Source organism: Poecilia reticulata, chromosome 6 (assembly GCF_904066995.2).
Source record: "Poecilia reticulata chromosome 6, P_reticulata-male-v2, whole genome shotgun sequence".
Taxonomy (NCBI): domain Eukaryota; kingdom Metazoa; phylum Chordata; class Actinopteri; order Cyprinodontiformes; family Poeciliidae; genus Poecilia; species Poecilia reticulata.
The window spans coordinates 12136178-12149184 of NC_088835.1; the positions used below are offsets into that span (position 1 = coordinate 12136178).

Below are 13007 nucleotides of genomic sequence, written 5' to 3' on the forward strand. Positions count from 1 at the left end.
TACTAAAGTAGCGGCACCTTTTTTTTCTTTTTATATATATATATATATATATATATATATATATATAAGATATATATATATAATTTTTATTTTTTGCTGCAGGAGGGACTGGAGCAATTCAAATAAAAACTGAAAATATACATTTAAGCAACTCAGTTCATTAACACGTTGCATATATAGATAAATATCATTAAGCTAACATTTCATTACATTGAAGGATCCTGGAATATTTTTACTACTGTTGTTTAACACAAATATGTATGTCTGTATTTATCTGTCCTTCACAATAATTTGTGAAATTCCTATTTTATCATCCATTTTGCACTAGAGGGCTAAAAACTATAATATAATTTAACCATCTCCGTGTTTACTTCAGGTGTGTGTGCGCGCGTGTGTGTGTTTTACAAAGAGTGGATCATGAGGAGGAGCTGCTACATGTGAGGACCTGCTGGCCCAGCGGTGGGTTCTGGCAGCGGGGACTCTGGAGACACATGAGCCTGACCTCAGTGATCGTTTGACGCGGAGCTCTGTGGCGCCGCCCTGCTGAGCTGAATGTCGGTCTAAGCAGCTCCTCACAGCATGCGACGCCTCCACTCTGTAGCGTTTAGCAAGCGCTGAGAAGCCAGCAGGTGGAATATGGGAGAAAGCACAGCGGCGTGTAAAACAAAAGACCTCCTATAACCCTAGTGTAAATAAATAAATAAATCCCCTTACAAAAGGGACTTAGAGTAGTTTTTATTTTTTAACCAGTCACTATATTACATCAGATGTGTAACACTTTGCCTTTAAAAGACTGTTTCTCCACCGCTAACTTCTTCGTATTTTGTCATATTACAACTGGACGTTTCTACTCGGCGATACCGATCTTTAAGGTCTGACCTTCTGCTCTTTCATTTGGCAGATGTTGTTTTCTAGAGAATATTAAACATGAAAGGAAAAAAAAACTGCTTTGAAGGTTCTATGTTTTCAAGAGTAAACGTAGGAATGACGAGATTTTTTTGACGAAAGTGTATCATCATCATCATCAGGTTTTAATGAAACCCAAAATTATTATAAAGTTTATTTGCTAGGGACAGACATCGACATAGACAAACTGAATAAAACAGCAGTCCCATGTTTGCATCATGGTGCAATAGCAACAGCTAATTCGCAGCACTTGTCCCTAGTTGGGCTTTTTAAAAAATAGTTCCTGATGTGCTTACAGAAAATTGTGATTAGTTTCGGTGCAATTATTGAATATGACAAAATAAAATCTATTTTATGTTTAACCACTTACTGACAAAAACCATGAATTCTATCAGAAAGGACAAATTTGACGACTCTGATCTCAGGTTCATTCACTGAATGCATCTCTAGTTGGAAACTATAACACTTCAATGTGTCTTATTTAGATTTTCTGTGACAAGCCAACGCAGAGTTGTTTATTTGTAAAGTTAAGAAACATAAGCAGTAATTCTCAGAAGATGGATAAAAACTGTTGTGAATTTTTATTTTGTCTCCTTTTAATGCAATACCCCTAAATACAATCCAATGCAGCTTTCATAATCTCCTGAACAGTAATTATAGTCCACACGTTTGTATTTTCATCCCAAAATTAGCAAATAAATCACATTTATGATCTAATGTCTTCTTTCACTCCACAGTTTAGCCAATCAGCCAACGTCCTCATGAAACACTTTGGTGTTTTTTGCTGTAAATTGACCATATGTGAACTAAATCACGCTTTTAAAGGCGCCATAAATCCAAATGTGTGCATCCAGTTTTATCAGAGTGTAAAAGTCAGAGATGCTCTCACTTCCTATAGAATCTGGATTTAACCCAGCTTCTTAGCTTGTGAAACTCTGAGCGAAACTGCGGGTTCACTGCAGCGTATATTATCGGGTCGCTCAGGGACGTGATGCAGGAGACGGACACCGACAGAATCTCCATGTCTTGAATGACTGGCGTCTGGGGGAAAAAAAGAAAAGCAAACAGATGCACCATTTGTGTGAGAGCTCTGCTGGGTTTCGAGCATGCATATATTCCTTCTGATGGAAGGATTCAAGCGTGCCTTTCGCTCTCATATTTTGCACGGTAATGTCTTCTGAACGTCCTGTAAGAAGCTCACATACGGACTCACCTGCATTTCTCTGTTTTTGTGGACAAGAAAATTCACCAAGATGGTCGTGATCAGCGGCAGCCAGAACAAAAGGAAGGTTATGATGATGTACCCGGCGCGTTTGGCCATTTTAGTTTCCTTTCGTTTCCTCACTCTCTCCTTGCTGGCCTTCGAAGGCATGACGCAGACAGCCCCCTCCAACTGGACCTCCTGGTTTACGGCTTCATTACTTTGGACAGGAGGCAGTGGAGGCTCTTGATCTAGCGTAGGCGCTGCCTGTGTTTCTCCTCCGGTGCTGTTTTCTTGTTTCGGGCCAGTCAATAAGACAGAGGTAGATTTAGGGAGCTCTAATTGAGTAGATGGTACAATAAGGAGGCTGTTCTCTTTGACTGGACTTTCAGGTTTCGGGCTTTCTCCGGTCTGATTCTCTCGGTTAAGGCTTCTTGACTTCTCCTGCGTCTCTCTGTGAGCAGGCATATCCTGATTTGAGGCTGTTGCTTCTGTTTTGTCAGCTCTGCTTTGCTCCGTTTTTAACGTTTTCTCCACAGTCTGCAGTGCGCCTGGCGCTGCAAGAGGGTGGAGTTGCTCCTTCTCCAAGTGACTCATCTCTACTGTAATTTTAAACCCGTTTTTTCTCTCAGGACTAATGGAGGCGCTTTGTGGGGCGACCTCACAGGTCAGGAGGGAATTTTTACCAACTCTACTTGGTTCAACAACGCTTGTACTCAGGATCTGCTTGTTCTCACATTTGTCTTGCCCATTTTCCACTGCAGGGGTGTGCTTGTCTTCCTTTGAGACTTTTGAAGGAACCAAAGTGCCTTCGTCAAATATCTTGCGATTGTGTGATCTCAGTAGAGCAAAAATGCGAGCGTAGAAACCAGTGATCACCCCGAAACAGGACACCCAGAGAGGGAGCAGCACGTAGAGACCAACGGTGTCGTAGGTCGAGGACGTTCCTCTTTGGCCCTCTTTACATCTTACGTACACAGGTGAGTCTTTCAAGAACACCTGACAAACGGCAGCCAGTGAAACTCCCAGGAGCCACGTAAGAGGAATCAGTGCCATCATCCGTCGTTTTCGCTGAGTTGTTTTGAAGGGATTCGCAATCGCCTGGTACCTCTCCGCGCTTATGCAGCCCAGCGTCGACAGCTGGATGCAGCAGCTGAAGGAGAAGGAGGCCGTTTGCGCGTCACAGATCAGACGGTCCACATGCCCTCCGCGGTGCAGGGTCACGATGACGTGCAGCAGAACCGGGCAGTCGACGGTGCAGCGCAGAAGGTCCACGACAGCGAGGTTCACCACCAGCGCGTTGACGGACGTTTGCAGCGACTTCTGGCGACACACCGCCAGGATCACGAAGATGTTCGCCGCTGTTCCCACAGCGGAGGTGATTAGCAGAACAAAACTGTTTGTCACCACAAGGGCGAAGTCAATGTAGGCCTCCCAAACGGTGATGTTCCCAGAGCCCCCTGTAGACGTGGGCGCCCCTCTCATCTCCGAGTTCAGAGAATCAACATGCTCAGCTGGCTGACTGAGCAAACATCGAGCGTGCTTCACAAAACCTCCGATGAATGAATAATTGCTGGGGGGGAAGCAGCGGCGTGGACGAGTTCCTCCAAAGTACCCGCCCTTTTCATTATCACTCCGCAGCACCAGTGGGTCACCTGGGAGTCCTTGCTGTTCACATTCATTAAAACCTCTGCAGTGTATTCACAGCTGAGACAACCGGGGGGCAATAAGAGACGGGCTGCTAATTGAAAAGCAGTTATGTCACTATTGTCTCATCCCTGACATATATGACTTCATAAAATCAATCAGGCGGATACATGGCCTTGTATGAAGAGGGTTCACAGCCCTTGAAGTTTACCACATTACAAATCACATGCTCAAGTGAATTTGCGTGGGACGATGTGTGACAGACCAACACAAAGTAATGTTGAGGTGGGATGGATACGCCACGCTTTCTCATACAGCCTACTTGAGGTATTGCCATATAGACACATTTCTTGCTGTAATTGCAAAACTTTAGCTTTATTTCTCTATCATGTAGACTGAGCGTGACAATTGTTCTTCGTTACAGAGGAGCTGAAGTTCAGTGATGTTAGCTGGAAAGTTTCTGTGATAAGTAGTACCAAAGACTTTTTTTTAACTTAATTTATGTCTGGAATTTGATTGGCTCATTCTAACACCTCTGCTTAGATCCAAATAATTTTACTGTAGTCCTGGTCCTTTGTTGTTGCCCAGTTGGAAAGTAAACCTGCCCTCAAGTCTTTTTCAACCTCCACCCAAGTTTTCTTTCAGGGCTGCCCTGTTTGGCTCCATCCATCTTCCCATCCACTTTGGCCAGCTTCTCTGTCCCCGCTGAAAATAACAGCTTCCCCACCACATCATGCTTCCACCACCGTGCTTCTCCAGGAGGCGTTCAGGGTGGTGATCAGTGTTAGATTCCTGCCACTCCAAACATTTGGCGTGTCACCCAGAAATCTCCATTGTCTCTGCCTGCCACATTCTGTTGAGGCCCAATTTGTGGACATTTCGACTAATATTTATCATGATGTTTGTTCTTTAATGTTCTCTAACAAACCTCTGAGGACTTCACAGAACAGTTGGATTTATATTGAGCTAAAATTACATACAGTGCGACTCTATTTAGCAGCAGAGTGACCTCCAATAGCAATTGGTCGTGGCTGGATTTAATTTTTGATTGTCAGAGTAAAGAGAATTGAAAACATCTGCCCACCATGCTTTTTACATGTGGAAAAATTAAAAACAACGGCTTATGGCACCATAATGCAAGGTATTACCATAACATTGCTTTATTAACATTCATAAAGCAATGTTAATGCTTTATTTATTAACATTGATAGTCAATGTTACTAAAGTAGAAACAAATGTGGTTTTATTTTTGTTTTAGTCTATTTCATACAATCCAAATAAAGCAGCCTTAAGTTTGAGGAAGTTATGTGGAAACGTTTGGTAACGTTGTGCATAATACTGTCATAAACATGACGCAACACCTGCTGCGAACATGAAGGAGTCTTTGTGAATGTCATGAAGTGCCATTCGATAAATAATGAAACTTTCAGTGCAAATTTGACACTTTTAATGCAAGCTTTAGTACAACTTTGCATTAAAAATGTTATTTACCAAATTATCCAATGTTGGTCATTTTAATGGACTTTTAATGCAACTTTTTTAATACCACTTTGCATTGAAAGTGTCATTATTTACAACTGACACTTCATGACAACAGTCGTCAGCATTCATGAAGACTCCTTCATGATTACAGGTGTGTCATTTTTATGGCACCGTCATGTCAGTCTTATGCACACCCCGTCAAATAAAGGTTTACCAAAAGTTCCAGGGGCGTAAGAACCTTTGCTGAAGCACTGTGACGAGCACATGATCGGCTGCCCGTTTAATTTGATTCAGAAGCCAATGAAGGTTGAACGCCTGACACTGGCAATGCCAGATGGATGAGTTAGGAGTGGGAGCAAGGATTACGGTTGCATATTTTGTAATCCTGTTTGGAGACGCGGTGTGAAATGCTCTTTGCTTCAAAATGTGGAAGCTTATGGGCCGTGATAAATCTGGGATTAGATTATCACAATAAGATGCAGTCCGGACCATCCGGAACGTTACGCCGGGGAGAAATCTCTTGACGAACCCGCGGACAAAAACCAAAACTCTTGGAAAATAAATTGCCTTTTCATTTTGTTTCCGTCTCGCTGAAACATCACGACAGCATAAACCGAAACATGATATGTGGAGAGTCAAAAGATGCAGCTTCATTATAAATTCAGTCCAACTCCTTCTGCAGGAAGTGGAGGAGGGGAGCAACACTGACAACGTTAAACCAACACTTCCCAATAAAGAGTCACTTCAAGTTTCTGGAGATCTGAAGATCCGGCGCAGCTAATTCTCTCACACTGAAAGAGGTTATAGTCAGTCTGTTTGACCTAAATCTCCTTACGCCAACTCAATGAAAAGCAGCACCCACCACAACTGCTGCCGCGTTTCTCAGTTCTAAGAGGCTAAGCTGATCCTGTGTGTGGTGAAGTGGGCCTGCGTTGCTCTGGCCACGTGTTTTGGATCGTTATCCTGCTGAAAAGCCCGGTAATGATCCGTGTTGAGTCTTCTAACGGAGGTCGCCGGATCACGTTGTTTAAAAAAATGTCCTATTTGGAAAGATGAATGATGCCACTTCTGAAAGGTTACCATGGTTACCCACCGAATCGATTTTGCATGTAGATAGCATCTCACGATTGTTGAGGTGACTCTGTTACAACAAGATGCCGCTTTGCTTCAGAGATTTTTTTATTTATTTTATACCACAGTCCTGCTTATTGTGTTTGTCCAGCCTCTTTCATCACAGCTCCAGCTGTTTTAAAATGTCTAAATATCACTCTAATAGCAAAAAAAAAAGCTAATTATTTATGAAAATATATATCTGCCTTGATCATGTTGCATCTTTGTCTTTATCAAGAGTGTTTAGGAGAAATGAACCTCTGTTAGACTTATTTTATCCTTTGGAAAAGTTTGCCACTGAAACACAAGTTAAGAAGTTACGGACTGTTAGCCTTGATCATCATTACAGAGTGAAGAAGAAATAATCGTAAAGCTATTAGAGATTGAGATTTCCAAGCATTCCTGGATTAGGATTATGCCATAAAAGAGGACTTATTTTAAGACTTCTCAAGGATCTACTTTTTCCTTTCTTATTCGGTGACGGTTTAATCTTCGGACAGTTTCGTCATTCCACGTCTGAGACAATTAGATATTTTTGGGCTTTCAAATGAAATCTGACTTTCTCCTTGTTTCTGAACCGTCTAAAAACACAACAAATTCGAAAGAGTATCACTGATTAACAGACTCAGAAACACCACAGACGACGTCTCTGTCACTCCGCCGCCGCTTCACACTGCTGACGCCTGGACGAAGCGAGGCGTGTGTTTGACTTGATTAACTCTAACTCTAACTCTAACTCTAATTAACTCTAACTCTAATTAAACGGGGCCTTAGGCCCCGTTTACACGACAACGATTTCGGGGGAAAACGGAAGAGTTTTGTTGCGTTTGTAGTGTGCGTTTACACGAAACCACCGAATGTTTTCTCTAACAACGGCACAGATTGAAAACGGGTTCCAGACCAGCTCATGCATAGTATGACGCAAAACATAGCTGCTTCCTACAATCCACAGAAGAAGAAGAAACTACTCACAATGCTGGTGTTACTGTTTCCCCATCAGATTCGGTTCCCTCAGCGTCTCTTCACCGCTCCGCACCGCCCAGGTGGCAAAATACACGGCTGCTTGTTCAGCGCTCTTATCTAGAGAACTACGGACCAGGACCAGCCCGGCTCCAGACGAGTTTAACAGGAGGGGCACCGACTTATTTTGGGGGGCAAAATGAATCTACGTAGCTGAACATAGACAACAACACCAGTAGCCTACAGGCTACTTGTTAACAAGCTTAACGTGCTGTATTGATATTAGCTAGTCATCTTTTAGCTATCATCCCCTGCATCCAACAGCTTTACTCAACTCAGTCGGTTAGTTCGGGGGAAAAACTGTGCCAAGTTATTTACGTTTTGCTGGTTTGCTGCCATGATTCTAACACACACACACACACACACACACACCTGCGCAGCAGCAGCAGGTCTCCTTCGCTGCCTCACAGGTGTAAACCCAGCGCGAGCGTCTCAGCGTTCATGTTGCGTTTGAAGGCGGCTCGGAAAAACAGGTTACGACTTGTTAGCGACGGATAAAACTGTTTTAACTGCTGAAAAAGGTAACAGAGGACACGGATATGGGACGTGCGGGAACTCCTATTTTATCAAATTGATATAGGAATAACAGACTGTTGGCCATTCCAAGGTAAAAACAATAAACAGCTTCCAGTCCGGGCCGCTACAGACACCGTGAACGCTCAAACAAGGTTTTTCGGCAAAGTTATCCCACTTTTTCCAACTGCATGCGCCCTAATCAGACGCACACAATGCGTGTTCTCTCACGGAAATCCACATGCCTTCAAGTACAACTTTTTTTTAAACACATGCGCACTTTCAAAGTTTCAAAGAACCTAGCTCCAACTAGGCGCAGCGAGAGCATTACACGTTTTCGATGTGCACCGTTACTGTGTAAACACAGATCGTAATCAGAACGTTATCGTGTAAACGATCCAACAAAAACGGAACAAAAGTGCCGTTTTTGTTGGATCGTTGTCGTGTAAACGCCCCCTAAGTTTGAGTTCTGTTCACATGATCTGTAGTGAAAAGGTGAATTGCTTTTTTTTTTTTTTTTTTTTTTTGCACACCGACTGCCTACGATGGAAATTATAGCAACACGCAGGGCTGCAAGTTTTTGTGCTGCTGCTGTTTGGCTCACATGTATTAGTATACATTTGAGCCATACCTCTAATCACCATAAATGCAGTGCTGGACCTTTCTGGAAGTATTGATCAGAGGGTGAGGCTGATTTCTGCTGACTTTAATCCATTTTGTTTTATTAGTTTATATATATATATTCTTACATTAATAGCTCTGAGATCATCAAGAGAGGCTTTCAGAGGCTTTGTGTGTTTATTGGACAGAGCTACACACAGGACAATCTTAAGAATGTGATTTTTTTTATTTTTAAATGAGACATCCTCAAACAGGGAATGAAACCAGGTACGTTGCATTTTAGGGACAAAGGAGGTTTCGGTTCATTCCCGTTTGTCTGCTCTGTCTGGCCGTGATTGCTTTGTCTGCTCTCATTAAATATGCATACAAATGGAAAATTACAGACAGCGACTGCTCACACCACCATTCGATTCAGCATTTTTGTGTCCCCTGTCAACGCAGCGTGTGTCCAAACAAATCTGAAACAGATCGGAGAAATTAAATTGTCTTCACTGAGAAGTCTGACTGTCGTTGAATTAAATAGACAAAGAAGAACAAGAACACCCGGTGGCGTAATGTGATTCATGTAACTGACAAAGGAAGAGTAGTTCTACAAAGAGAGTCAAAAAAAAAATGAAGCAAAGCAGTTTCCAGTTGCATGTGCAACCTTGATAAATATGTGCATAATCAGTATCTTTAAAAGTGAAACTGACAATTAAAAGTGATTACATGCAGAGGGGCGCATTTCAATCGTTTGCTTTTGTTTAGGTTTGTGCCTTACAGCTGATTAAAACATAGAAGTCATTTTCTAAGACATTTGAATTAGTAAGGCCAACAAAATAAATTTTGAATAACAAAAAAAAAATACTGTACTGCACCATTAATACTTCTTGACTGCTCTTTTTTGCATGAATTGCTGCGTCCATTCCTTGTGGCATTGAGAGGGGGGAGGGGTCAGTTCTGCTGCGGTGGCATTTATCTGGTTTGCATTGATCGCTGAGGTTTACGTCAGATGCGTTTGCTGACCAGTCAAACCCAATGATACCTCTGTCATTAAAGCAGGTGCCGAGTCCTCCTGGAGAACGAAATCAGCAGCGGAGAGAGGGAGGCATGAAGTGCTCTAACATGTCTTGACTTTGGTCTTGATGAAGAACCTCGGACCAACATCAGCAGACGACGTGGTTCCTCAAATCCCCACCTGCTGCAGAAGCTTAATGTCCAAATGAAAAAAAATGAACAACTTTCATCTGAAAAGGGGGATTTTTTTTCTCCACTTAATCCAGTGTAAGTCATTGCTGCTCAGGTTCAGGAATGAGATGACATGAATGCATCAGATGCATCCTGCATGAGGGATGGCTCTGAAACGGGCTTTCTACGGCACACCTTTCTTTCCTTCCATTCAAGCTTTTGCTAATTTGCTTGGACACAGCACTTTGTGGACAGACGGCTATTTGGCAATGATGTTTTGTGGCTTTGTTGAACTCGTAGGCCATGAAACATCTGTAAAGTCAGCAGTTTCCGCCAACCAAGTACTGAATGCATAAATGGTACTGAACACATTTCTGCTCTGAATATCCTTTCATTTTCATTTTCTGACACAGTGAATTTTGAGTTTTCAACCACTTTAAAGCTGCAGTAACTTTTATTTAAAAAGTTGACATACTGTGTGGGAAAAAATTGAGCTCCTCTGTCTTCTCCTTACGGTCCTGCTGCCATGTGGACAAATACACTGCTGATTCATAAACAACCAATCAGAGCCAGGAGGAGGGTTTTAGCGCTGTCAATCATGCTAACACCCTCTCCCTTGCTCTCTGCTATGCCACAACTGTCCCACCAGAACAGAGCCTGCTGCTAATGCTCAGTCTAATTAGCATGATCACCGATGATGGCGGATAAACAAGTTTCCTGGAACGGTAAGTCGTTTCTCTCCCTTGGCTCTGATTGGTTGTTTTTGACCGGGAGCAGTGCATTTTTGCGGATGGTCACAGCAGCTCAGTCTGGAGTTGGAGAAACTCAAGTATTTTCACAGATTATATTTCATATTGCAACTGTCACAACATGGTGACAGCATGAGCATATGTGTAAAAAAAAAAAAAAAAAACATTTTTGTAAAAGTTACATACTGTAGCTTTGAACCATATTCCTTAACATTCCCAGAAATAAGACTTAAAATCATGTATGAGTTTCACTTTCCAGACTGAATTCCCGGAATAAGCAAACTTTTCAGAAAACACTTTTATTCAGTGAGCTGCAGCTGCATTAGCACATTTTGGAAAGTTTCCCTGTAAATTTCAAACCCCCATCCTCCCCCCCACCACTCCGTTCTCCACTCCGTGTCCTTGACGAGGCGCCAACAATCGCTGTCAACAATGGCACCTTGTTTGTTTTGGCTGCGGAGAAGTCACAGAGGCAACACCTTGCTGCGCGTGCTGGCGCTCCTGCTCCTGGAAGACAGACAGACAGACAGACAGACAGCTCCCCCTGTTCAAGGAGCTCAGAGGGAAGCTGCTGACGCCGGCGGGCCCTCTGGGAACATAACGCCCGCACGACAACACCTCCAGAGCACACTCACGGAACTGGTGGATGTAAACACACACACACACACACACACACACACAGAGAGAGAGAGAGATGGGCTGTCAGGAAAATGCGTAGACAATTTTTTAAAAAAAACTATTTTTTTCCCTCCCCCCCCCCCCCCCCCCCCTCGTCTCAGATGCACACTGTACCCGTTTACCTGTTTGTTGGAAAAGAAGTAGATGATGGGGTTGTACACCGGGCTGGTTTTTGCAAAGTACATGGGCAGAGTGGCAATGAGCGGAGGGATGCGCAGCTCCGGATCCACCACTACCACCACTGACAAGGCCGTGTAGGGCAGCCAGCAAACAAAGAAGGCCGTTATCATCGCCAGGACCATGGTGACGGCGTGGTCGTTCTCACTCTTCCTGTTACGGCCGCCTTGTAGCTCCAGGCTCCTGTTCAGCTGGTGGGGGGGGAAAAAACGACATTTGAAGCCTCCGTTTTAACACCTAAAGTCTTAATTTAGTTGAGTGGAGCAAGCAGTGATTTAAAAGTGCATTCCAAGTGGTGTGAAATCTACAAAAGTCCATCTTTCTCAGGGATTTTAGCACGTGGAAGTAGCAGTAGACGATGATGGCGACGGGTACGATGAAACAGAGGAGCGTGTACAGGATGAGGTAGCTGTAGTTGCTCCACGACCTCTCCTCCCACGCCAGAGAGCAGGACGTCTGGACGCCTGCGGGACTGTAGGAGCTCCAGCCGAGTAACGGGGCGACGGCCCAGAACAAGCAGAAGACCCAGACGAACAGCAGGCCCTGTACGCTTCGCCGCATGCTCAGCCTAAAAGCGGCTTTCGGGCGGCAAACCACGTTGTAGCGCTCGAAGGCGAGAAGGGTCAGAGTGCAGAGAGACACCAGGCCTAAGGAAAAAAGAAAAAAAAAACAAAATCGAAATTTCAGAATCGAAATTGAGAGAAACATGGATGCAAAACGACAATGGAAGAGTTTCTAGGCTAATTGGCAGGAGTAAAATTCATGTTCAGCAAATCCATGCAATACATTGATGTTTATTGTTGTAGCATGTCAAAATGTAACTGTTGGGGGGGAAATAAAGAATGATTCATTTTGCAATTCATAAAGAACTGAATAAGTGATAAACTGGAGGTTTACCCCCCAAATCCACACACAGATATTTTAGATGGTTTTTTTGTCCTTTTCCCATTGAGAATCCCATCCTTACAGAAGTAATTCACAGAAAATCCCTGGAAAACGCAGGCGGCGTGGCCGATAAAGTAGGAGCCCTGGTAGTTTGTGACGGTGGCGACCAGCGAGCCGCACAGGGCGATCATGAGGTCGGACACCGCCAGGCTGAGGATCAAGACGTTCATGGGCTGCAGGAGAGACGCGTTCCTCAGCATCACAGCTATCACCAGGCCGTTGTTAAAAACCGAAAACACCGTGTTGATGGACATCAGGAAGGAGAGGATACTGTAGCCCACCCTGGGGAAAACGACGGGAGCGTCGGTCACTGTGGCTGTGGCTGTGAGGGGGCTGCTGTCCCGGTCCATGCTGGTCGAATGATCCTGTGAGGTTCTGAAGTGATCCTGCAGGTTTTATCGTTTATGATTACTGCTGCCTATTGGTTTCCATCTGATATCTCAGATTGTGCACCTGTCTGATTGAGAAAGCCAAGGAAAAAAAAAGCAATGTGGGAAATTGACTCCTAACACGATTTGCATGGATTAAACCTCCTTAACCCAGGGCTGTAATTGTAATTGGGAAGTTCTGTCTGATAAACAGCAATCAGGCCTCAACACTTTTTTTCCCCCCTGAAAACTTAAAAGCTTCTAATTTGTAGAAACAAATAAGCAAATATATAAAGTATATAAATATTTGAGTGGAGCCAAACACATACAATCAAAGCTGAATGTAATTACTAAAACGCTTAAAGAAAAAACCCTCCAACTTTGGAGAGGAAGCATTTTAATGATAGAATGACACATAAAATT

The 13007-nt window shown here is 43.5% G+C and overlaps 2 protein-coding genes across 2 annotated transcripts; both read right to left on the reverse strand.

Annotated features, from left to right (window-relative positions):
* Positions 1 to 49: 49 nt before the first annotated feature.
* parietopsin lies at positions 50 to 12959 on the reverse strand. Its single transcript, XM_081607929.1, has 4 exons — positions 12239 to 12959; positions 11592 to 11918; positions 11217 to 11464; positions 50 to 1947 (listed from the first exon to the last, which is right to left on the reverse strand). The coding sequence occupies exons 1-4, from the start codon at positions 12564 to 12566 to the stop codon at positions 1792 to 1794; spliced, it is 1059 nt and encodes a 352-aa protein (XP_081464055.1). The 5' UTR covers positions 12567 to 12959; the 3' UTR covers positions 50 to 1791.
* On the reverse strand, positions 1850 to 6835 carry LOC145551949 (uncharacterized). Its single transcript, XM_081607928.1, has one exon. The coding sequence runs from the start codon at positions 3590 to 3592 to the stop codon at positions 2060 to 2062; it is 1533 nt and encodes a 510-aa protein (XP_081464054.1). The 5' UTR covers positions 3593 to 6835; the 3' UTR covers positions 1850 to 2059.
* Positions 12960 to 13007: the final 48 nt, after the last annotated feature.

Excerpts from the sequence above, each read along its gene's own strand:
- LOC145551949 (XM_081607928.1), bottom strand. The coding sequence starts at position 3,592 with ATGAGAGGGGCGCCCACGTCTACAGGGGGCTCTGGGAACATCACCGTT.
- parietopsin (XM_081607929.1), bottom strand. The coding sequence starts at position 12,566 with ATGGACCGGGACAGCAGCCCCCTCACAGCCACAGCCACAGTGACCGAC. Across the intron at positions 11,919-12,238 it reads ATTTTCTGTGAATTACTTCT|GCCTGGTGTCTCTCTGCACT; the intron begins GTAAGGATGGGA and ends TTTTTTCCTTAG. Across the intron at positions 11,465-11,591 it reads CGTGCTAAAATCCCTGAGAA|AGCTGAACAGGAGCCTGGAG; the intron begins AGATGGACTTTT and ends TCCCCCCCCACC.